This window comes from Antechinus flavipes, chromosome 1 (assembly GCF_016432865.1).
Source record: "Antechinus flavipes isolate AdamAnt ecotype Samford, QLD, Australia chromosome 1, AdamAnt_v2, whole genome shotgun sequence".
NCBI lineage: Eukaryota > Metazoa > Chordata > Mammalia > Dasyuromorphia > Dasyuridae > Antechinus > Antechinus flavipes.
This window is the reverse complement of record NC_067398.1, coordinates 691,544,724-691,570,811: the sequence shown is the minus strand read 5'-3', so window position 1 is coordinate 691,570,811 and position 26,088 is coordinate 691,544,724. Positions and strand designations below refer to the sequence as shown.

Below are 26,088 nucleotides of genomic sequence, written 5' to 3'. Positions count from 1 at the left end.
CAACGTGAAGAGCCGAGATCTGGGCAGCGTCACCTATTGAGAAGCCAAGGGCTCACGGGAAGCAGAGCAGAAGGAAGGAGGGAAGGGGAGAGGGTCCTTCCTGACCCCCGGCGTTCGGAGCCAAAAAGTTCAGTCTGCTACTAATTCGGGTGCAGTGGGTGCGTGCCAGGGCCGCCCGGGCAGACGGGCAGACTGCAGGTGGTTGGACTACAAAAGGAGGGGGAGAAAGTAGGAGACCTCCGTCTGGCATCCTCCAGGCAGGGCCAGGAGCAGCCCGAGGGGCCCACCCACCTCCTCCCACACCTGGGCCCTCATAACATCGGAAGGTGGGCCGAGGGAGCACATCTGGATTCCTCCATCCATTCACTCAACACGCAGCGACTCTGCTAAGTTCCAGATCCTGCTCCAGCACGCGGGCAATGACAAAAGCGACTCCTCTCTCAAGGGGTTTACAATGTGTCGGGGAAAAACAAGGATTATCAAGCAAGTGAATACAAAGTAATGGGGGACAAGGTCTGGGGGCAGGGGCTCGGCGGGATTAGCCAAGGCTCTGTCTTCATTAGGCTGACCGACGGCGCGGGGGGAGAGTCCGGGCTGCAGGGGGAGGTCGGTCTGTGAAGAGCCCCAGATTCAGTCTTGAACCCAAGTCAGGGAGGCTGGGATCCGTTGGCTGAGGGAGTGACCAGATCACTGAGATCTGGACAATCTGGGGAGAGGCACTGAGGGGATCCAAAATAAATGACTAAAGATAAATAAATAAGATAAGAACGAATGGCTAACACTCAGGTGCTTTAAGGCTGACACAACATGCAATTATCCCCATTTTACAGACAAAGGAACTCAGATTGCCGAACGGCGTCACACAGCTGCCTCCAGCAAGATTAGAACTCAGTTCTTGGGCCCGTTGGTGATGCTGTTTCAGGAAGGGGCTCAACCCACGAGCAAAACTGAAAAGGAGCTCAGGGGGTGAGCAGGGGTCCGTGCGGCTGAGGCCGGGGACGGGCCGGGGGGAGGGGGGGTGGCAGGTGAAGGGCCTTCCGAGACCAAGGCCGGGTTATCAGTGAGGATGGGGCCGGGGTCAGGATCAGACTGCGGCTGAGAACGGGGGCAGCTTGGGCGACACGGGCAGGGTTGGAGGGCCAGCCGTGGCTCATCTGCCACAAAAACGTTCCCGCATCCCGGGTTAAGAAGTCCTGGCCTAGACAGTCTCTGAGGTCCCTGCATGGACAACCTCTCACCCAGGGCTTCAGGCTCCGGGTGAGCGGCCCAGACAGCCGTGTGACGGTGAGCCCGCCCGCCCGGCCCTCTGGACCCTGGCGCCTTAGTGTCTGCCGTCTCAGCCAGGGCATGAGGATGACCCAGCCCGGGGCCCCCCAGAGGGGCTGAGGCTCGGGGCCCGGCTGAGGGCCCAAGGGAGCAAGGGAGAGCAGGAGCCATGGCTTCAGCAGGCCGGCTGAGTCAAAGTGAGCATGCTCCAAATGGGGCCGAGTCGAGCACCAATGCTTGCATTAACAGGCTAGGCGGCAAGCCTGGGTCAGGAGGGGCTGCAGACCGTTCCCGAGGTGGATCCCTGGGCCAGCCCTTTGATGTCCTTAGCCTGCTTCCTCCTCATTTAAGGGGGTTGGACTCCATGACCTCTGGGGTCCCTCCCAGCTCTAAAGTGATGACCACATGAAGTCTTCTCACCTCTCTGGGCCCCAGTTTCCTTATCTACAAAATTAGAAGCTAAAATAAGATAAAAGTGGTTCCCCACATGTAAGCCACTTCCTTTGGGCTTCGGGACTGAAGAGTCAGTGCAAAGATCTTTGGGAATGCACATACACCCTCGTCCTTCCCCCACTGCCATGACATCAGTGGTCCCACCCTCCCTGCAGCTGCTCTGGCACACAATCTCAGCCCTCCTTTCCCACCATCTCCCCACCTCCCAGATTCAGTCTCTTTCCAAATCCTGCCGATACCAGCTCCATCCCATCTCCCGCACACGTCTCCGCCCCCTTCCCTCCAGTCACAAGGACACCAATACGGGAACTCCTACTGAGATATGGGAGTCGCCTCCAAACCTCTCCACAGTAACTGTTCCATAGGAGTGCCAGGTCCCGGAGGCACAAACCACAGCCCTGCACTGGCAGCTCCCGGCCTCTAAAATATGACTTCCTCTATCTGGCATTTAAAACCCTTCACGATCTGGCTCCAAATGAACATTTCAGGCCGACATGCCATTGCCACCCACGGCCAAGCTGGCACGGCTGCTGCATCCCACACGTAACGTTCCACCACCTGCCTCGGTTTACACGGTCTGGTCCCGTGTCTGGAATGATCTCCTCTCCTTACTTCAGCCTCTACTCGTCTAGAAACTTAAGGATTAAGAGGCCTTTTCCAAATCTACTATTTGGCAATAATGGAGAGAATTTGGAACTCAACATCTTAAAAAAAAACATCAATGTTAATTTTTGTTAAATGAAAAGAAAAAGAGGCTTATTAGCTAGCTATATTAACTGTGGCTGACTCACTACATCTCCCTGAGCCTCGGTCTCCTTATCTGTAAAATGGGTAGAGAGATAGCTAAAGCATTTATTATGCATATTTTGCCAGACACTGTGCTAAGAGATGGAGATAATGAATTAAACCGAGATAGCCCGGTGGTGTAGTGGATGGAGCAGTGGCCAGTTGGCAAGACCGGATTCAAATCTAACCTCAGAAACACAGTAACTGTGTGAAAGATGGCAGACAATTATGCTGGGTTTCTCAGAGTAAGGGTAACACAGTCATATTAAAAAACCACACTGCCAGTGCACGCTCCGAGGCACTCCCTTTGGCACAGGAGAGGAGGAAGACAAGGTGCTCTCTGCCTTCTGAGGGTGTTCTGGGCAAAAGCACCCCAGCGTCACTCAAGTGACCTGGTAACTCTCAGCACCCATGGCAGCTCTTCTCGGCAGATGTCAAGCGGCTGCCTCTAGCCAGAAATCTCATGACGTCGATGAAAAGCTGCAGCCCCCAAGGGCCCAGCCAGTCCTGCACTGAGAACACGAGCGAGCCGTCCTGCAAGCTCCCCCTCTTAGGCCCCCCACTCCCTTTGAGATCAGCCTGGTACCCGACCCTGTAGCAGGGACCAGGACAGCTTGGTCAGTTAAGCTGGTGAAACATCAGGAGTGCAAAGGCAGCCAATTATCATGAAATAATGGTGAGGGGGTGGCCTGTCAGAGCTCACAGGTGCCCTGAATCTGCCCCATTAAGAAGCCTACTTCCCACAGAAAGCCTTCCTGCCCAAATCACTGAGTTCTCAGAGGCCCAATCACCTTAAACAGCTTCATGTCTACTAAGCTGCATACCTGGTGTATCCTGGGTACTCCACAAAGGCAGGGACTGGCCCCCACCCATCCCCAGCACTTAGCACAGGGCCTTGCGTGTAATTCACTTTAAAACCTTAATTGTATTGACCAGAATTAGCCTTCAGAGGAGCGCTTCCTTTGGGGGCAATCGGGATCTTTTCAGAGAAGGGCAAGGACAGATCCAGCCAAAAGCCAGGTGTCTGCATTCAAGGCCAATGCTTTTAAAAAGGCCTTTTCCCAATTGATAAATCAACCAGTCAATAAGTATTTATTAAGTGCCTACTGTGTATTGAGGATGACACCAAAAGGTCCTGTGTTCTACCAGGGATAGAGCCTCCTTCAGTGTCCCAAGATTTAGAATCTGGGCTCCGCCCATGGCCTTGTTTATTTTATGTTCTGATCACTCTATTTCGGAATCATTGGTGCATTTATTTGATGCATTTACAAACATGGTCTTTAAAGGCCTGACCCCCACAAGGCAACGATCCCTGCTCCAGAGGGCATGCAGCCCTCATGCTTCCGGGCCTTCCCCCTGCAAGTTATGTCCCATTTCTCCTGCTTTCTTGTCTGGAGTAGTTTGCACACCCTCTCCCCCAGGAGACTGCGAATTACTTAAGAGATGAGATTGGTTCACAACAGGCGATTAATAAATGCTTGTTAACTGACTGACTGACTGGCAGAGGACAAGGGGCTGCCCTCCCCCAAAGCGGGCACATACGATTCAATCACATTGTGTAGCGTCACTTGGAGCAAAGACATCCTCCATCTCCTACTGCTTACCAGCCTCCCCCTGAATTATAATCCTGGCATCTACTCCCAGGATCTACTGGCCAAACCACCCCCTGGGCCCTCAGTGTGGCCCCTCAGAGACACTGGCCCCACTAGCCCTTTTACGCTTCCTCCAAACATTAGCCATTTTTAGGGCACATTAGAAAGCATCTGAAAGATGAAGGGGCTGGAGGGGAAAGATGCTCCCTGGGGGGGTGAGCTCCCAGGCCTCAGACCCCGGAAACAGGGGGATCTCTGTCCCCGGCTGGGAGCCAGAGCACAGGGCTGGGTAACACTATGCCCTGAGTGTGAGGGTTAGTCTGTGGACAGACTGAGAGATTTTACAGCTGCTTCCCAGGACACCGACTGTGTAAGAAGCTGAGAAAGTCACAGGGACTCGAGCCAACTTCTGAGCAAAGCACAGGGACAGTGGGGGCTTCAGGGCAGCCCTGGAAGGGGGCAAAGCCGTGCGAGGCTACAGGACAAAGTACACCGCGGCCTCAGCAGCCCCTGCCAGGCTCCCCCATAGGGGAGAACAGATCCAGAGGGAAACTCTCTGTCCCGGCAAAATGTGAATGCCGGCAAGGCCGGGAGAAGGCTGAGCCTCTCCTGGAGCAGGAAGCGGTTTGCTGTTTAGAGAGGGCACTGAGCAGCTCAGAGGGCAGCTGGGCCCGACTCAGGAAGGCCCGCGTGCAAACATCCCAAAGCCCGTCTCCCCTCTCGGCCCTGACATCTGCCTCTGAGGAATGGGCCTAACGTGTGGGCCGTGGCGAGGATCAGCTGACTGTGGGGGGCTCTGCGGCCCTTAAGGCTCTCCGGCTGCTCCAGACGCAGAGGACAGTGACGAGAGTTGGGAATCGGGGAGGGGAGGTGGCTGAGGCTGACAGGGCCAGGGAGGCCGGCCCCACCAAGGGGCTGCCGGGGACCCTGCGGCGCTTCCCTCAGGCCTCACCAGCAGACCCCGGGGACCCCAAGGGGGGCACTCGCTCTGGCTGGGGCCCTGCCACCACGTCTCTGCAGCCAAGAAAGCTCTGGATCCGAAGCCAGCCTGCCGACCGTGGGAGCTCCGTAGCCCATTTTTCACGGAGACGCCTCCTTGGGCCAGGAGGACCTGCTGGCTGCTGTGGGACTCTGGAAAAGTAACTTTGGGGCCGCCCCTGCCTTCTCTCGCTCCCCGGGCACAAACCCTAAGGTGCCACAAATGCCAGCCATCGTTAAGTTACAGAGGCTGACGGGGGGCTTGCCTGAGGCCCCTCCCTCTGGCTGCATCCCCGGCTGGCGTGTCTGACCTCCAGACTCCAGGGGCCGCGATCTCCTGAAGCAGAGGGGGCACGGATCATACCTGGAGGAGGCTCTCCCACAGAGACCAGGGAGTACTGTAAATGATGCTGGCAGCTGCCTAAGGGACCACGTCCCTCCAGAACCTTCAGTGGCTCCCCATCACCTCCCCCTCCCTGGGCTTCTCACCCTTTCTCTCCCTTCAGGCTCCCACACACTCCTCGCTCCTGCCCTCTCCCCATCTCCGCCTCCAGCCTCCCTCCCAGCCTGTGCCTTCCCTCTCTGCATCTCTGCATCCCGTCCCTCCCACAGACTGATGTGCCCACGGACAGGGACCAACTCGGCCTCCCTCTGTCTCCCCTTCCGATGCCTGGTATACAGCAGGCACTTATTAAAGGCACAGTGGGCCTTCTGGAGCTGACAGCACTCCTGCAGCCTGCCTGGCTCTGAACAAGCTCCATGTTTGAGGAAGGAGCCTGGGGCATCAGGGTGCTTAGCCTAGAGAACGTGGGGGGCTGGGACGATGAAGCAAGAGCTTCCCTCGGCTGGAAAGATGCCAGATGTGATGGAAACAGAAGGAGCACTGGAGTCCCTGGAGCCGAGTGCGAATGAACCTTATCATTTAAGTCCCCTCATTTCCCTCCTCGGTAAAACCAGGGCTTGGGCCTCCTTGGCTCCCCGAGGCTCTGGAGCAGTGTCTCGGTGCTCCTAGAGATCTGAAAAGCAGGGGAAGGAGCCCCCACCCTCAGCAGAGAGCCAGGAGCAGCTGGGGGAGGGGCCCAGAGAGCAGCCCAAGAATTAGCGCCGATAAGGGCCGAACGCCAATCGGCTGTGAATGGCTGAGCTCTTCCCAGAAGGCCATGGGAGAACTGCTGTCCGCTTCCAGAGAGAGAAGCGAAGGCCTCTGCCGGCAGATCAATATGCTATTTTCACTTTATTTTTATCGTGGGTTTTTTTTTTTTGATCTGAGTCTCCTTTTATAATGTGACAAGTATGGAAACAAATAGGCCGTGCTCGCCGCACAGGTAAAAAGACTCGGGCGAGGGCCGGGAGAGGATCCGGACGTCAAAACTCTAAAAATCCAAGGTGACAGTTTGTTTCTACCTATAAAATTGGGGAAAATAAGCTAGGAGGAAGGGCAAACGGAGCCGCTGGGCTGTTCCCCGGCTCCCCCGACCCCCAAGGTGCTCGTGGGGAGGTCTCAGGCCTTTCGTGCACTGGGAGGGGAAGGCGGCCCCATCTGCGCTCAGCGACCACGGCTCCCTGGGTAAGCGAGGGGTTCCCCGTGTTGCACTTAAGGATACAATATGAAGAAGCCCCAGACCCCTTCCCCAACCCCCAGTTTAAGGGATCACAGAGTCCCAAGGCGAGAGCCGGAGCTGGCAGGGGGCCCAGGGCAGGCCCCTCGTTTTTAGAGACGAGGAAGGTGGGCCTGAGGAGGCCGTGCCCCGAGCGGGACCCAGAGGCCCAAGCCCGTGCTCTCCGCGCCACAGCGCCCCGCCTGCACGCCTGTGATTCGATGACTTCAGAGACCTTGGAAATGCCACGACCGACTGGCAGAGGAGGAGCCAGGAGGAGGGGGAGGCTCTCTCTTTGCCCTTGCCCACTGGCACCCGGAGGGCCTGCTGCGAGGCCCTGGTCAGATGCTATTCCTGCCCGCCCACCCACTCCCCTGCCCCCATTTCTTTTTTTAGTTGATTCTTTAAACACAAAAAAGAGGAAGAAGAAGAAGAGCTGGGGCAGAGATGAGGAAACTTGGGCTATTTTGAGAAAGCGGATCTGAGACGAGAGGGAGGGCAGTCTTCTGGAAGCCTTCCAGCTATTCCCAAGTGCCAGGCCCAGGGGCCCATGGAAGCTCCGGCCTTGTGGCCTACAAGGGCCAGGCCCAGGGGGAGAAAGCCTCAAACACTCACTGGAAGACAGTGGGGAGCCCCCCCCCACCTGCCTCGTGCACAGCGAGAAAGCTGATATGACCCTGGGGGCGGCCAGGATGTTCCTAGCCCGTGCCAGGGTCACTGAGGGCACAGGAGGACATGACCCCCGGGATGGGGAAGGTCATGCCAGCCCCCACTCTGCCCGTGGGCATATTCCCGATGCCAGCCCTCTTACTGACTGACAAGTAGGACAGGAGCGCCCCCACGGGGAGCGCCCCCACTTCTCCCAGGCGTCCTCTAGATGGGGCTGTGACCCCAGGGACCCAGGGAAGGGGACTCCTCTTGGTGGGATTTGAGAAGAGACCCCCGGAGAAGCCCCATAGTCTCCCTCAGCTGCCACCATTTACCCACCTACACCCCCTTCCCTTCCTTCTGAGCCCCATCAAAAGTCACTCAGGATAGGGATGCTGTCGTAACAGACACTGAGTGAGGGAGACCTGGCTTCTCTATCTGTGTGAACCTGGGCTTGTCATATCATGGCGGCCAGCCTCTGTTTCCTCAACTGTAAAATGGGGCTATAATGGTCGCCAGAGTTGTGGTGAGGATCAAATCAACTGAGATTAGTAAAAAGTATCTTGCACTGTGTGTGACATACAGCAGGTGCTACATAAATGCTTATTCCTTTCCCTAAAGCCCCCTCGACCAACCAGCAAGCATTTATCAAGTACCAACTGTGTGCTAAGGATTGTGCTAGGCCCTAACAAATGACCAGATAGAAATGACCAGACACATGCTAGCTGTGTGGCCCCTCCCCTAGGCAGCCCCTTAATCTTTCTGCCTCAGCTTCTTCTTCTACAAAATGGGGTGATAATAGTCCTTATCTTACACACATTAAACCGAGTGAAATCACGGTGCCATCTAAATCGAGCAGCTGCTCCCCCTTATTCAAGGCCGATCTGCCGGAGGAGGAGGGCTCCGGGAGGAAGATGGCCCAAGCCCAGTCCCTTTCAGCAGCAGCCAAAAGCCTCAGGTGCGGGGATTCCTATGACTCCCGAGCCGAAAGAACAGAGAAGAGTTCACTTCGGAGGACGTGGCCTGGCCGCGGGCACCCCTTTACCAGGCGGAGAACGAGGCTCCGAGAGAGGCCACACTGGTCCCCACATCAGCCCTCGATGGAGCCGTGGGCCCGGCACTCACCACCCCCCCCCCAGGCCCGCCCAACAAGGGGCATCTCCCCGAGGGCTCCGGGCACCATCCAGCTGAGGGACGAAGCCAAGGTTGCCCCTAACAAGCAGCCCACGGCTGTGGCCATGAACTCCCCTGGCTCCGTCGCCGAGCCCCCTCCTCTGCACTGGTCGGGGGGCGCCCCCAGCCCCAAGGTCTTGTCCCTTCTCACTGGGGGAGGGCAGCCCCGTGCCTCCCTCTGACCTGCCGCTCGTAGTCTCCTGGAGGCCTGCGACCTCCCCTCTGCTCCCCTATCTCAGCCCCAGAAGGACCATCAACGGCCTGGAACGAGCCCCTTCCCAGGGACCCCTGAGGCAGCGGCCCCTCCCGGCGCCCGCTGCCCCGTGACACAAATCTCACACACTCACTTACACACACTCACTCACACACACACTCATACTACACTCATTCACACTCACACACACACACTCACTCACACACACTCATACTACACTCATTCACACTCACTCACACACATTCACACACACTCACTCACACTCACACTACACTCATTCACACACATTCACACACACACTCACACTAAACTCATTCACACACATTCACACTCACACACACTCATACTACACACATTCACACTCACACACACACTCACTCATACTACACTCACTCACACACTCACTCACACACATTCACACTCACACACACTCATACTACACTCATTCACACTCACTCACACATTCAAACACACTCACTCACACTCACACTACACTCATTCACAGTCACACACACACTCACACTCACACTACACTCATTCACAGTCACACACACACTCACACTACACTCATTCACACACATTCACACTCACACAACACTCATTCACACACATTCACTCACACACACACTATACTCATTCACATTCACACACTCACACACACACTACACTCATTCTCACACACACACTCACACACACTACACTCACACACTCACACACTCACTCACACACACTCACTCACACTTACACACACTCACTCATACTCACTCCCATGGCTCTAAGGCCTTCGTCTGCACTTTCTCTTTCTGCAGAGGCTTCCAGGCGGATCAGAAATCCTTTGTGAGTAGGAATTGTATGGCTGCAGCCCCCAGCAGTCAGTCAACAAGCATCTATTAAGCACCTGCTGTGTGCCTGGCACTGTGCTGACGATGGGGGTCGGTCAGGTCCTGCCCTTGAGGAGCCCTCAGACCAAACAGGAGGGAGGGAGAATGGGAGAACGACTGGATCCAGACAAGAGCGTGAGGGCGGAGGATGGGCTCCATCCCGCGGCGGCACTCACAGGGTGCCCTGCCCGTTTCTCCTGGGACACGGGGGCCCTGACCAAGCCGAGGCACCGGGACACCAGCTCCCCAGAACCCTCCCCCCCCAACTTCAAGGGCTCTCCCAAAGTTGGGCCAACAGGGAGGGGAGGAAGTCCCGACCACCAGCAGGGGGAAACGCAGCCCCCAGGCGGGGGGTGGGGCGGACAGACAGCCCCGGACTGCCAGCCTCCCTCGGCCCCTCCCCCAGCGCCCCGGCCCACTTACTCGGTTCTCGTCGTAGATGATCTGGACCAGGCTGCGGTGCTTGGACTCGATGGGCGGGGGCGACACCGGCTTCTCGGGCTCCGGGGGCTTGGCGGCCTCCTCTTCCAGCTGTTGCTACAGACACACGGAGGGAAACGGAGGCTGAGCGTGTGGGGAGCACACGCGGCTGGCAGAGGCGCCCCCTTCCTCCTCCCGCCGCCCTCCTCCCAACGAGGAGGAAGTGAAGCCGCTACCCATTTCCTATGAGTCATGGGGGACTCAGATGGGAGATAAGCCGGGGAGGACCACAGACGCGTGTCCGCGGCGACCCTGGGAACTGTGACGCCAGCTCCGGGGGAAAGGGGAGCCCGGCCCCCGAGAGGCTTTCTCCCGCTGCGGGGAGAGCGGCCCAGGCCCCCCCCACCCCGAGGCTGCTGGGAGCCCGGGCCGGGGGCAGGACTAGGGCCAGGGCAGGACCAGGACCAGGACCAGGGCCAGGGCTGGGGGCAGGACCAGGGCCGGGGCCAGACCAGGGCCAGGGCAGGACCAGGGCCAGGGCAGGACCAGGGCCAGGACCAGGGCCGGGGCCGGACCAGGACCAGGACCAGGGCCGGGGCCGGACCAGGACCAGGGCCAGAGGCAGGACCAGGGCCGGGGCTGCACCAGGACCAGGACCAGGGCCGGGGCCGGACCAGGGCCAGGGCCGGACCAGGACCAGGACTAGGGCCAGGGGCAGGACCAGGGCCAGAGGCAGGACCAGGGCCGGGGCAGGACCAGGACCAGGGCCGGGGCTGGACCAGGGCCGGGGCCGGACCAGGACCAGAACCAGGGCCGGGGCAGGACCAGGGCCAGGGCAGGACCAGGACCAGGGCCGGGGCCGGACCAGGGCCAGGGGCCGGCCAGCGCTTCTCCCTCGGCTTCTGCTCGGGCCACTTTCTTTTGCCACGCGGCTCATACGGAACCGCATCTTGCGTGGCTTCCCATGTCTAATGGACGCGAGACTGCCGGCCTTCTCAAGGAGGGGGAGAACTCGGAGCCCAACATTTTAGAAAATGGGGCTAAAGGGTTTTTATATGACCAAGAAAAACAAAGGAGATTTTGGAGGGCTCTGTAGATATCCTTTCTCTGGCATCTTGTAGCAACCCTTGGCCAGGGCAGAGCAAACAGTATCCCTCCCACCTGGAGGAGGGAGCTGGGCTGAGGGCCCTCCAACAGGGAGCAGTCATCCCAGCCCGAGAAGCGTCACCCAGATCCTCCCTGGGCGCGGGAGCTTTTTGGTCTTCGGAGAAGAGTGTGCGCCCTCAGAACAGGGCCCCCCACGAGCCGCGGGAAGCTAGGAAGGAGAGCAGCTCCCAGAAGCCCCGCCCGAGCAGGAGGGCGGCCTCGGGGGACCCCGACATCACGCCGCGCAATGGCCCTCAGGAAGAGGGAGAGCGTTAGGAGGTTCAGGGGGCTCGTTTCCTAATTAATTAGGCCAGAGAATTTGGTGGCCAAACAGGAAATTAAGTCTGGCTTATTCAGGGGGGCCCCTCTGAGGTAACCTATTAAGAGCCCCCAGAAGTGAATCTAATTAAAGCTTCAATGCTGCCCTGGATTAACGCATCCCTGCCCTGTTTCTCCGCAGTATGATAACTTGCAGTCAATAATCGGGGCACAAGAGGAGCGGGCGCTGCTACTGCAGGAAGTCATCTGCCTGACTCGATCGAATCTAAGCCCAAGAAGCCCTCTGAGGGGGGCATGAGGCGGGGAGGGGACCTGCAGAGGACAAGCGAGGGCCAAAGCCTGGCTGGACACGGAGGGCCCCCGGCCGCCGGGCCACGGGTCTGCCTGCTCCATGACGCAGGGCCCGGTGGCCGCGGCGGAGAGCGCTGGACAAATTCGGGAAATGGGGAGTGCGGCCCCTGCCCAAGCAATGGCGGCATCCACCTCCGGGGGGCCGAGGGCCAAAGGGGGTGGGGGGTGGAGGGGTCTACAGACCCAGGAGAACTGGGACGTGGGGCCGGAAGCACAGGGCAGAGTCCAGGTCTAAGAGGGGCTGCGGGCGAGGGGGCGAGACCATCTCCAGAGACGGAGGCTCCGCTCGACCGTCCCTCCAGGCCCGCACCGGGCAGCCCTGACTGGGCAGAAGGCCAGAGGGTGCTGAGGCTGAAAATCAGCAAGGGGCCCTGGCTCCATTCACCGGCCTGTGGGGATCTTTGGTCTTTTTAGGAAAAAACCCAACAGGCGGCGCTGCTGGACCATCGGTGAGCAGACGGGAAAATCCCGCCGTGAGTTCGGATCCTGCCAAGTCTGAGCTGTGCCAGGAGGGCTGACAACGGGCACCCGCTGCTGGCTTTCCTGTTACCCCAAAAGGGAATGGCCCGGTAGGGGGCACTTTGGGCAAAGAGCAGAGCACTCTGGCCGACAGGCTGAGGATTCGGAAAAGGGGCTGGGGGGGGGGGGGTGTGAAAGGGGAGGGGGAGCCAAGAAGGAGGAAAGGGGGAGAAGGGAAGAAAGGGAGAGCTAGAGGTAGAGAGAGAAAGGGAGAGAAAGACAGAGACACAGGCGGGGAGAGAGAGAGCCAAAGAGAGAGAGAGAGAGAGAGAGAAAAGAGACAGAGACAGACACAGAGAGAGAGTATGAATGTGTGTGTGTGTGTTTCTGGAGGAGGGAATTCTTGGTTCACTTCCCAGAAATCAATGTGCTCCACTTGTCCTTCCCTGCCACAGGAGCAAGGGAGGAAGGGGAGGGGGCAGAGCTGAAGGAGAGACTCCTCACAAGAACAGAAAACAGGGCCTGAATGAGAAAGGGAGACAGCTGCCCAAATTGGGGGGGGGGGGGGATGCAGGAAAGACAAGCCTCAAGCTTTCAGCCCCCCTCCCCCTCCCGGCAGCCAATCCCAGCAGAAGCCTGGGCGGCCATTCTGGAAGCTGGCAGGCCTCATGGAGAGCTCAGTACCAGGCCTGCCTACAAATGTATTTAATTATGGAAGGGGCCTCCCAGGGAGGAGGGGGAGGGGGATAACGGGGCGCACACAATGGGGCTTGTGTTCCTCCAGCTCCAGGAGCAGGGATGTTTCAGATTTGCGATTTTCCCTCAGGCTATTTTTCCTCTTCTCCTTTTTAAGAGAAGATGGGAGCCGGATGCCTGGAATGTTCTCAGCCCAGAACCCTGGCTGGGGTTCTGTGTGGGGCCCTGCGGGCACTTAGAACCCTCCGTCCGGTACCCCCACCCCGGTCCTTGGTCCTTCCAAGTGTGAGAGGGTAGCGGGGCTGAGACCAGGCCGAGGCCTGGGGCGCCCCCCGCCCTCAGGCCTCAGCTGTGTGAGGCTGGAAGAAGACTGCCAGCTCTGAGGTTCTAGGTCCTGGATTCCTTCCTGCCCCCCCCCCCCGCCCCCACTTCAGCTCTGAAGTTCCTGGAGGCCAATTTTATCTGCACTCCCTGAGAGGGGCTGACTCCACAAGGGCCTCTGGGGCCTTCAGGTCTAACACTCAATCTCCTCATCTGTGAAATGGGAACAAATCCTGGGCCAGAGCTCAGAGGAACCGACAAGGAAGGCAAGGGGAGAGGGGAGAGAAAGGGAAAAGGAGCGACCCAAAGAAAGGTTCAGACAGGAAGGAGGAGGAAAAGGGAGCAGAAGGAAGAAAAGCGGGGAGGGAGAAGAGGAGGTAAAGGAAGGAGGGAAAGGGAGGGGAAGCCAAGGCGAAGATGGGAGAGGAGGGGAGGGGGAGGTTTTACTGTTCCCAGAGGCCATCAGCAGACAGCAGCATCTCTCCCCGGGCTCAGCCTTGCCCCAAGCCTGACCACGAGGGTCTGAGGAGACCGTGGTGGGAGGGGCTGGGCTGCGGAGGAGGGGCCGGAGCACCGCCTTCCTTCCGGTCAGCCTCTGAGCTCCTTCTGGATTCTGGTCATAAGCCAGGAACACGGCTGTGCCTCAGTTGCCTCATGTGTAAAAACAGATCTTTGGTCTCAGATCTTTACAGTCAAGTACAGCCTCATCAGCTATGCTGAGAACGCAGCCCAGCAGTCGCCGTAAAGTCGGTTTGGGCAATCGTCTGTAAGTGACCGGAGGCCGGCAGGACAAAGAACGCCTGGGCCGGGCCGGGGAGCTGGGGGCCGGTGGGGAGGGAGGCTCCTGGGGCCGTGCCCCCAGCCAGCTTCTTCCCTCCCCTCCAGGTCCCAGACCCAGGGCACAGGGAGCCTTCTGCGCGAGGCCGGGCCCCCGGGGCCTGTCCCTGCCCGCCCGTCTCTCACCTGGCCAGAAGCTGCGTGCCCTCTGTCGGGCCTTGTGCCCGGGCCTGGCAGACACAGCCGTCCCCCCAGCTCTTTGATACCTCGGGAAGAAGAGGGGGCCCCAAGCAGGGGTCTGGGACTAGCTGGACGGGGAAGCTCTCGGGGCCGCTCCGGGCCCAGGGCTCCTCGCCCGGGCCACGTGTTCAGCAGGCCCGGGGCCGCGGCCCGACGCCCCGTCTGTTCTGGGGGGCATCAGCCCCCTGGTCTCACAGACACCGGCCGCCTCCCCTTTCACGCGGCCAGAATGAGAATGCTGGCTGGGGGGCACCTGGGGGGCAGATGCTCCTGTTCCGTGCCGCACCTCGATGCCTCGTGGCTGTTCTAGGGCTGCTAGACGGGGACTGTGCAGCCCAAAGTCAGGGCTGGGGGGCCTAGAGCAGGGGGACACTTGCCTACAGCCTTCCCAGCAAGTCCCCGGCCCCGAGGGGCCCCAGTCTCCCGGCACAAGGCAGTGCCCAAGAACACGGCTGCGGGGAGGGCAGGCGCCCAGGGCCTAGGGAGACCCCCGACACGGAGGCCAGCCCATTACCTGCTTCTTCTTCAGCTTGGAGATCTGCTGCTCCACCATGGTGATCTCCCGGTCCACCCGGTCCATGTTCTGGATCAGCTCTTCCTTGGACAGCCGGGGCGGTAAGAGGTCCAGCTCGGACTCAGGGTGGGCGGGGCTCGCCGGCGACACGGGCTCCAGCTTGCTGGCCAGGCTTCGGTCCTGCCAGGGAGGAAGCAGAAGGGAGGGGTCACCAGGGCCGGCCAGGCGCCCGCCCCGACCTCCGACACCCAGGGCAAGCCCCCACATTACTGAGGAGGAGGAGGAGGAGGGGGCCCAGAGAAGGGGATCTCCCACGGTCACCCAGGCAGTCCTGGGGCCTCCCCCTGCCCCCCAGCCAGGACCCCCCCATCTCTAGGCCACGTCAGGAAGCATCTACTGAGCACTGACCGTCTGCCAGGCTCTGCGCTGAGTCCTGAAAGCAAGTAAGAGCCCAGGGAAAGAAAGGCGGCACTGGGGGGGCGAGGGGAGGGGGGGTGCAGGTGGGGAGGGGGCCAGGAGGGTCGGGCGGGGCAAAGACCACTCGCTCCTCGTCGCCTCCCCCCACCCCACAAAACAGCAGTGGGAGCACCACCGCCTCTGTCGTACGGACGCCGAGCCGAGGTCCGAAAGCCCCGCGCAGAGCGGCCCTGGCCGCAGCGGGGACAGAAGGAGCGGAGGCAGCACCCTGGGCCACAATGGTACTCACGCCCCGAGGCACACCCGGGGCCCCCGGCCGCTAGGGATCTCCCCAGGCCCAGATCCACCCACTAAGGACACACAGGGCGAGCGCGAGGCCGGAATTCCGGGGCAGGGGGAGCACCGCAGAGGGAGGCGGCCAGAGAGCCAAGCTCACGGGAGAGAGCACCTGCAAGGAGCCTTGCAGAGAGCAAGAGAGAAGGGGAGCACTCCAGGGCCTGGAGGCAGGAGATGAATCTCCCTCCTCCCTCCTCCCTCCTCCTTCATGACTCCCCGCCCCATAAGACCCAAATCTCACTTTCTGGAGGCACCAGCTGGAGGGGGGCAAGGTGAAGGGACTTGCTCCAAGTCCCCGAGGTGGTAAACGGCAGAGAACTGCTGCTCAGCCCAGAGCCGGCTCACTGTAGGCGCCTAATAAATGCGGAGTGTTTTCATCACGGACCATATGCAAACCCCAATTTGTGTACAGGGAGCCCCTGGCTCTCAGGGGGCTTACAGTCACAGGGCAGACTGGCGCCAGCCCAAAAGGGAGAGAGCCGAGAGCCCTCAGGGGCTGGCAGACCCCTGCCCACGCGGGGAGGGGGGTTTCTGGGCCGGGGGAGCAGCTGCTGGGCCCTGAGGGCAGGATTCGGATGGAGGTCACAGGGAGGGCAGGAGCAGAAATCGGGGCAGGAGGGAGCACGAGGAGGGAAGAGGAGCTTGCCAAAGATGGCAGCGAGTGAGCAGCAGAGGCAGGATGCAGACCCCTGAGGCCAGCCCGAGAAGCCCAGGGAGGCCCCTCATTCCAGGCAGGCTGCGGTCCCCCCGGCCCCACAGGCTCTGCCCCTTCGTTCCTGGGGGGCCAGGACGCCCCCGGGTAACCTGAGCCCGCTCCGCGCCCGTGCAGCTGCTCCTCCGAGGGTGAGGACACCCAGGAGGAGTTCACACCGGCCCCGGGCCCTCCCACACAGCAGTTGGCCAAGGAGGACAGAAGGCTGGCATTCTTTTTCAGGACCAACTGGCGTTCCCAGGGTCCTCCAAGAGCCCCATCCTGGCTGTGGGCGACATCCTGTGACTGCCTCCCTCCCCTGGTCTCTGGACGCCCGCCAGGAGAGTGGGGGCTCCGCGCCAACGGCAGGTGGGCGCCCCCCCAGCCCCCGTCAGTCATCAATGACCCCAGTGAGGCTCTGGGCACGAGTTCCCGAGCAGATGCTGGCACGGTGAGGGGCTGGCCCGCGGGCGAGCCGCACTGGCAGCAGCCCGGGGTGGCGGGCCCCAGAGAGCTTCGGATGGGGAGTCCCTGCCAACTCCCGTCTGCCACTCGGTCACCAGGCCCCCCTGCCCGCGCGGGGACACGGGCCAGCCCCCGACCCCTCGGCCCCCTCCTCTCCGGGAAGGGGACGAACACGGCTGGGGTGGGCACGTGGGACCGTCTGGGACCCAAAATGAGAGCGAAAGCAGCCCCAGCAGGAGGGGAGAGAGCGACTCAGATGCAGAACTGTGGGGGAAGGGCTGGAGGTGGAGGGGGACGCCCGGGAGGGGAGGCTAGGTCCGGCCCGGAGGACAGAGAACGGGCCTGGAGGAGCTCCCGCCCGAGGAGGGCAGCGACGCCCCAGGAATAATCCCATACGGAGGGGCGCTGGTGTGAAGGCGGGGGGAGGCGGCCGGGGGCCGGACCACGCAGGCTTCCCCCGGGACGCAGGACGGGCTGCAGCTCACCTACCAAATTCGGGCCCAGGAAGAGGGGAACGGCTAAAGAAAGCGGGGAGCTGGGACCCGGGAAATGGCGACCACAGGGAACTCAGAAAAGCAGGAGAAGCTGCAGGGGAACTGATGCAAAAGGAAGCGGAGCCGAGCACGTGCGAGTGTGACCCCAACCAGACAGGAAGGGTCCGGGGCGGGGGGAGGGAGCTAACGAGGACGTTTCCCCCCTTCTTTGCGGAGGGCCCGGGCCGGCTTTGCCCCCTGTGTCTTCCGGGCTCGCCAGGTAGGGAAGGGGGGAGATAACCGGCAAAAATGAAGCCGAGTCAAAAGGGTTTAAGGCTTTCTAATGCGCTAAATTCTGACCAAAGGAGGCCCAAGTGGCCACGAGGAGCTGGGCCCGGAGAGTGGCCTGGGAGCCCGGCCTTGAGCAGCGCGGGGATGACGGACAGAGAAAGGGCCAGTCGGAGGACGCGGGTTCTGATCTCGGCTCAGCTCCTCACGGCCCCGAGAAGCCGGCGGTCTCTGCTCCCCGAGCACCCTTCCCGTGACAAGGAGGGGACCGGGATGAATGAGCCCCGAGGTCCAAGCCAAGGACCTTTAATGGACAAGGGACGCAAGCCCAAGCCTCCGGGACTCGCAGTCTGCTTCTTTCTGCCAGAACCTCCTTACGCCCATGCGATAGAGAACACAAGCGGGGGAGGGCAGGGACCCAGGAGCCTCAGAAGGCCAGCCCGCTGAAAGGTGATGGTGACCCTCCATTGCTTCACACTGCGGTCTGGGGGCTCCCCAGGGGGCCTTGAAGGTCAAAACTTTTCCTGAAGATACCGAGATGTTTCACTCTCCAGTGATGCCAGAACGAAGCCCAATAAACAGGAGCCTTTGGGCAGCGCCCTCAAGCATTCGGGGAAGTTTTCCCTTTGGTCCGGGACCAAACGGGTTTTAAGAACGCTGCTCCGAACCAAACCCCAGACCCGTCTGCCGCAGTTTCTCTCCTCTGCCATTCGCAGCGCCCTCCTTCTCCCCAGCTCCTTCCACGCGGCTACGCTCAGGACCTTCGATGCCTCCCACCAAGATGAAAATCAAAAGACCCCCGGCTTGACCAGCACCGAGGCTCTGGAGCTTTGGGGGGCTCAGAGAAGCAGTCCTGATCCCCGGGGAGAGAGGGCGCCTCTGTCCGGGAGACGGTTCTCTGGCCCCACGGAGCCATCAGGACCAGCGTCGCAGGAAGAAATGCCCGAAAGCCTTGGTCAGAGAAGCCGTGCCCACTGCCCAGAAGCTGGTTATGGGGGCCCGACACACCCTAAAACAATGCCCAGGAACTGGGAAGCCCCTCTCTGAGAAAACCCCCCAGACTTGTCGTGTCCACGTCCCTCACTCGGCCCGGCCAACGGCAAGGCCCAAAGGGCAGGATCGAGGGAGAACGCCGGGGAGCCGGGCACCTGGTTCAACGCCACAAACTACAGGTCTTGTCCCTAGCAAGCCACACAGCGGCGTCCCACAGCTCAGAGAGCCCTGCAGATAAGGGAGGTGGGCTACCAGCCCACGCCACGGTTACTGGCCAGAAAAAGCTCCAAAGGGAAGAACAGAGCTACTTGATGGGCTAACAGTTCAAATTAATCCACTTAAAGCTGCAAGGGCCCTCAGGAACCATCGAGTCTACAGCTTCTTGCACTTTTCCCTCCACTTTTCCCCTGAGAAATTTTTATCCGACCCCAGGTGCACAGGGATACAAAGGTGTAGGAAACGGGCAGACAGACCAAACGTTCACCGACAAGTCGTCATTCCTCTGTGGAGGACCCATTTTAAGAAGCCGGATCTAGTCCGACCCCTCATGGCAGAGATGAGGAGTCTGAGCCTAAGGAGGTCGGGCAGCTTACCCCACATTGGGAGAGCAGCGGAGCTGAGACTCCAAGCTCGGCCCTCTCCTCTACATGACGTGGACACTCGGACACCAGGGTCCCAGGGACCGCTCCGGCAGCCCCCTCCTTCCAGAGCCCGGGGGGCCTCACGAGGTCAGCCCAGCTGTGGTCTCCTGCACCAGATGTTTCCATTAGGGAGGGCCAATTATGGAAACGTTACGGCCCTGGCAGGCTGGGAAACCAAAAACATATTCCTAGAGCAAATCGCCAGTTTGACAGCGAGCTCCCCGAAGCCCTCCCTGCCTCTTCCTGCTCCCACACATCTCCTCCGTCAGCCAGAACCCCCACCCACCCACCCAGATGCCGCAGGAGCTCGGCCCAGGAGGCTGTGAGGAACTGGCGAAATTCACAGAAAAGCTGAAAGGAAAAAACCAGTTCATGCTGAAAAAAGGGAGGGAGGAGGACAGAGTAACGGGGTGGGAAAGGGCAGAGAGACAGACACACCCACTTCATTAGGAAAGAAAAATAAATGAATCATCTCCACACTATTCCTTATTTTAGCATCCAAGAGGAGAAAAGAGACAAAGGAAAGGTTCCAAGAGCCCAGGCGAGCTCCAGGATGACAGCTCGGAGAGCCGGCAGGCCCTGGAGCAGAGAATGGCAGGGAGGAAGGAGCACTTATTAAGCACCCGGCCTATGCCAGGTACTGGACTCAGAGCCTCACGGCCAACCTGGCAGGGTCGTGCCCGTTGACAGTGGGGGAAGCTGAGGCACCCGGCTCAGAGGCCTTGGCGGGGGTCGTGGGCCGGGCCCTCCCCACCTGCCCCTTCGCAGAGGCTGGAGGGGATGCCCGTGAGGAGGGTGGGCCTTCCCGGGAGCCTCAGACGCTCTTACAACCTGTGTTGCTGAATGGTTTTGACTCTTCTTATTAAACAATTCTTTGCTCTATGTTACAGGGTGAAGGAGAGGAGATGTAAGAACAGAAGACATCGATTTAAAGACCTGTTCCTAAAAAACAAAGGCCACCCAGGGGCTTGCCCCCCCAGGTCCCCATCCCATCCTAGTCGGATCCCATTATATTCCCAGACTGATGGGAAGAGAGGCCGCCCCCTCAGGACCACTAACGGCTGCCAGAGGCTCCCAAGAGCTGCCCACCCCGAGCGGCCGACAGCAGACTCCAGCTAACCCATAAACCCAAGGCCTCCTTCCCGCCCTCCTCACCCCAGCCCCGCGTCTGCCCTGAGGTAGTGCAGGGCCCCGGGACGGCGGCAGTTGTGGGGGCCCTTCCCAAATGCCAGGTGTCGGAGGAAGGCCCCGCAGAGCCCCGGGCACTAGCCTGCAGCCGCGGCCCTCGGGCTTCAGGGAAGGAAAACAATGACTTCATTTCTCAAGGTGATCCTTTCCTGGCAATTACTGGGCTTGTGTGATTTGTTTTTATAAGCGTTATCAGCTATCGCTGACCTCATGACTGTGATTTGTGGGATAAGGAGAGGGATCCGGAGCAGGGGAGACGTGGGGCGGACACCTGGGAGCTGGGAAGCGAGAGGCCCCCAGGCTCCTTTATTGGGGGGTGGGGGGCTGGCCCCATTTGGCAGCCCCAGGTGGCACACCGCTTTTCAGGGGCATCCCAAGCCCAGAGAGACTGCCATGTTTTGGCCGCTGCCCAGAGATAAAGAAGACTTCTCCAGACCTCTCCAGGGCCTCCCTCCGCCATGACCAGGGGCACAGAGAAACCCTACCCAGCACCCCCGCCACCCCCACCCCACCAACCATAAGGCAGGTCCTGAGCAGCGCCCCACCCCCAACAAGAGTTCCTTGAAGGCAAAACCTGGGTTTCACGTTGTATCCCTGGCACAGGGCCCGGAACCCAGCAGGCATTTAATAAATGTGTCCTGGCTTGGACTGGATTTAATGGTCATCCTGCCAATTTCAAAGTCAGAGAGGATTTTAGGGAACTGGAAGGATCGGGGCTGGCAGGGAGCTGCGAGGCCCAGGGCAGAGCTGATGAGACACGGGCTCCCCCCAGCCCTCCGTCCATCGCGCACCGGGGACACCGACCCATCCCAAGGGGACTTCGAGAGCCCGACGGCCACACTCGCTGTTCTATGCCGAGGGAAAACGGGTCTCCGGGCAGGGACAAAGGACTGGTCAAGGGCAGGCACACGGGGTTAATGGGAGAATCACAGGTAAAACCCAGGAGAGCCGGCATACAGCAAGTGTTTCATAAATGCTGTGTCCCTGCCTAACTCAGGGATCCTTTCATCCATCCATCCATCTAGATGACCTACTTCTACCCCAAATTTTCAAATGAGGGGAAATGGACTTGGAAAATGAGCCCTTTCAAATGAGAACTAAGATCCTGCCCAGCACAACCCAGATGGATTTCTCTAAAAGCTCGATCGAGCATGCTGCCCCTCAATAAACTACACTGGCTCTCTATTACCTCCAGGAACAAAATAAAACACTTCCGTGGCAGGACAAGCTCTTCCTAATTTGTCTCCTGCTTGTCCTTCCAGTCTCCTGCACAAGCCGCTCCCTTCCGGGATCTCCACGTCTGCCCCTGGTTCCTCACATGCGAACTTCAAATCCGCCCCGGCTCCCCCCATCCCTGGGCGCTCTCCCTCTTCCCTCGGGCCTCCCGGAACCACCCCGCTCAGGCGCTCCTTTCCAGAGGCCGTTCCCAGGGACCCCCCGGTCCGCCCCCCCGATGCTTCCTAGCTACTCTCTGTGGAGTTGGGGGGGGGGGTGTATGTGCCCACACATGTGTGCGTGTGCACGTGTGCAGGTGTCTGTGTGTGTAGTGCCTATTTATGTGTCTGTGCGCCTGCGTGGTCTACATGTGTGTGGGGGTCTGTGTGCATTGGTATGTGTGTGCATGCACATGTGTGTACATGTGTTGTGGTTACATGTGTGCGTGTGTGTTGTGGGCTGTGGGTGCGCTGTGTGCATGCGTGTGTACATGTGTTGTGGTTACATGTGTGCTGTGTGTGCATTGTGTTGTGGGCTGTGGGTGCGCTGTGCTGTGTGCATGTGTGTGCACGTGTGTGTTGTGGTTGCACGTGCACATGTGCATGCGTACAAATGGAAGCTCCCTGAGGGCAGAGTCTGGTTCGGGTCTCTTCCCTTCTCTCTGTGCCCCCTCCTCCCCCCGATTCTGGCTGGACCCAAAGCAGGCACTTTAATGTTGCTCCCTCTGGGGGGAGGGGCCGTTCCTTTTTGCATCTTCCTAAAGTCATGCCCAGCAGATGCAGCGTGGAGAGCCCGGGGAGCGGCCCGGTCTCTAAGAGCCGTGCAGATTAGCCTTCAGTCCCACAAGACAGATTTTTGGAGAGCCTGAGTCTCAAAAACCCGACAGAGGCCCTGGAGCCCAACCCCAAGTGAAGGCGAGTTCTCCCAACAAACCCTCCCGGGGCAGGAAGGCCCTCCGCGGCCTGTCCCACACGGGGGACGTTTCCCCGGCCTCTGCAGAAGGAGAGAAGGGAGCACAAGGCGTCCCTGCGGCCTCCGCCAGGCCGGCATCACGCGGGTCCGGGGCACGAGGAAATTACTCTCTGGCAGTAAACAAGCGGAAAGCTTGTTTGCAATTACCCCCAGCCCGCAGCACAGCAGCGCGGCCCGGCCTGCGTGAGCAGATTAAGCGCTCGCCAAAGCAGGGACGGTCCCTCCAGATATCTGTTACAGCCCAGATAACGAGCTCCGAGAAAAGGAAACGGGCTCTGCAGCCATGCAGATCAAAAATCCCTTCTCCGTAATGAAACCACGGGCTCCCATTTTCCACGGGCAACTTGGGGAAGTCTTGGGACAATAAAGAACCCAGCATCCCGATGGGAAACTGGAGAGAGGGGTGGAGGGGGAGGGAGAGAAGGAAAAACAAAGAACAGGAAAGAAAGGGGGGAAAGGAAGGACATATGAACAAAGACGGGAGAAGGGAGAGAGAATGGGAGAAATGAGAGAAAGAGTGAGAGCAAGACACAGATAGACGAGGAAGAACAAAGAAGGGAGAAAGAGAAAGAAAGGAAGGAGGGAGGGAAGGAGAAAGAGAGGGAGGAAGGGAGGGAGGCAGCAAGTGGGGAGGGAAGGAGGGAAGGGAAAGAGTGAAGAAGAAACAGAGGAAAGAGCAAAAGAGAGAGAAAGCAAGAGAGAAACTGAGACAGACAAGCAGACGGACATGAGAGGGGCGGAAGAACAAAGAAAGAGAGAAAGAACGAGTGAGAGAAAACAAGAGAGAGAGCAAGAAACAGAGACACAGAGAGAAGAACAAAGAGAAAGTACAAGGGTGAGAGAAAACAAGAGAGAAACAGAGAAAAAGAGCAAGAAAAAAGGAGAAAAAGCAAGAGAGACTGAGAGAGACAGACACAGAGAGACGGATGGTGGGGGAAGAGAAAGAGACAGAAACCCCCGGAGCGGGGGGGATAAAGGAGAGCCCACTCCTCTCTCAGGGAAGCTCTGAGCCAGCCCTGCACAAGGGGCTCTTTGACAGATGAGAGCTCCCAAGTGCCCGTCGGCTGCGGAGAGGTAAGAGAAGCTAATGGAGGTGATCTGGAAGTCCCAGACGCTCAGACTGAGGAGGGAGGGAGACGGGAGGTAGGGAGGGGAGAGAGATCTCACGGAGAGGCTGCTGGGAGGGAGGTGAGGGGGCGGGGAATTTGTGAAGCACCTCTCCCAGTAATCTCATTTATTTAAAAATACATGTGTGTACACACTCTCACACACAATCACACGCAGATGCACGCACACATACACACAATCACACACCACTCTCACACACACTCATACACACTCAACACAATCACACATAATCACACACCACTCACACACATTCACATACACAATCACACACTCACACACAATCACACACACTATCTCACACATTCACACACACAATCATACACCACTCACACACAATCACACACACTCACATACACACTCAACACACAATCACACATAATCACACACCACTCACACAATCACACACCACTCACACACATTCACATACACAATCACACACTCACACACAATCACACACACTATCTCACACACCACTCTCACACAATCACACACCACTCACACACAATCACACACTCACATACACACTCAACACACAATCACACATAATCACACACACAATCACACACTCACACACAATCATACACACTATCACACACCACTCTCACACAATCATACACCACTCACACACAATCACATACACACTCAACACACAATCACACATAATCACACACCACTCTCACAGTCACACACCACTCACACACATTCACACACTCACACACAATCACACACACAATCACACACCACGTTCACACACTCACACACAATCACACACCCACACACACACAATCACACACACTATCTCACACACAATCACACACCACTCACACACTATCTCACACACACAATCACACACACTATCTCACACACAATCACACACCACTCACACACTATCTCACACACACTCACACACACTATCTCACACACACACAATCACACACAATATCTCACACACAATCACACTCACACAATCACACACCACTCACACACAATCACACTCACACAATCACACACACTCACACATAATCACACACTACTCACACACAATATCTCACACTCACACACACACTATCTCACACACTCACACACACTATCTCACACACACACAATCACACTCACACACAATCACACACCACTCTCACACACAATCACACTCACACAATCACACACACTATCTCACACACACATTCACACACAACCACACACACACACACTCACACACCACTCTCACACAATCACACACACTATCTCACACACACATTCACACACAACCACACACACTCTCACACACACAATCACACACCACTCTCACACAATCACACGCAGACTCACACACACACACTCGGCTGCCCAGAGACACTTGGGCGACAGCCTGCAGCCTCCCTGCCATCTGCAGCCGCTGCCAAGCCCCGGGAGCCTGGCTCGGCCTGAGCAGGGAGGAGGCGGGACAAGCCTGTCCTGAAGCGACCTTCCTGCTCAGGCCGCAGAGAGCCCCTGGGACCCCCCCCACTTCCCCCTGGGGGCCGCCCCTGAGCTCCTCCGCCCTGGCACACGCTGAGGAGGGGACGAGGAGGGTGCCCAGCAAACAAGTCCGCAGCCCCCAACCCGGCCCTTTGCCAGGTGCTGGGGGCACAGTCAGAGACAGTGGCAAGGGTTCAGACCAGAGCCCAAGTTCAAATTCTGCCCTGTCTGCATGACCTTCGGGGCCCTGTGTTTCAGTCTCCTCATCTCTAAAATGAGGGCGGGGCAGGCTGGGCTCTGGGGTCCCTGCTCTCTAAAAAGAGGTCTCAGGTGACTCTGGGGCCTTGATCTCCCCATCCGTGTAACCAGAGGGGGCCTGGACGGCCCTGGGCCCAAAAACCGGGGGGGGGGGCATCTCAGGCCCCTGACTGCCCGTGGGAAAGGCCTGGCCTCTGTACAGACCCTGGCCTGGCCGGCCCTTCCCGAAGGCCCAGGGGACAAAGGAGCACCTGTCCCCCCGACCCTGGAAGGGAAGCACCGGGACTGTGAGGTGGGGCGGCCTGCCCCGGGCCTCCGCCGGCTGTGCCCGCTGGCCCTCGGCCTGAGCCGGGCACTTAAGCCCCTGGCCGCGGCGTCTCATGGGACAAGGGGCGGGGCAGCATCCAGAGCAGAGAGAGGGACTCGTGAGCCCAAGCCCTGGGGGCGCAGCCTCTGCCGAGGGCTGACTTCTTGGGTGACTGGGGGGCGCGTCCTGGGGCCAGACCGGACCCCAGATATCTGCTGGCTGTGGGGGTCGCTCACCTAACCTCCTCTCTGCCTCAGTGTCCTCATCTGTTCAATAGGCTTCCTAAGGCCTACGGTAGAACCGGGGTCCAGATCCCCCACAGGCTGCTCCAAAGCCGGCCTCAGATGCCGGCCACGGGGCCTGCAGCAACAACAGGCGATGGGCCCCCCGCTCTGAGACAGAGACCCAGCCCTCTGCTGGAGGGGGGCCCACAGAGAGCCGATGGCCTGGGGGGCGGGCAGGACAC

At 59.3% G+C, this 26,088-nt stretch overlaps 1 protein-coding gene across 16 annotated transcripts in view; it reads right to left on the bottom strand.

Moving 5' to 3' along the window:
• The window catches only part of NCOR2 (nuclear receptor corepressor 2), a 267,487-nt gene that overhangs the window by 133,874 nt on the left and 107,525 nt on the right, over positions 1-26,088 (bottom strand). For all 16 annotated transcript variants that reach the window (XM_051972629.1, XM_051972638.1, XM_051972635.1 and 13 more), the window contains 2 exons: positions 14,793-14,972; positions 10,013-10,126 (listed from right to left, as the gene is read on the bottom strand). In XM_051972629.1, coding sequence (XP_051828589.1) covers positions 10,013-10,126; positions 14,793-14,972 — 294 coding nt within the window. The remainder of the gene's footprint in view (positions 1-10,012; positions 10,127-14,792; positions 14,973-26,088) is intronic.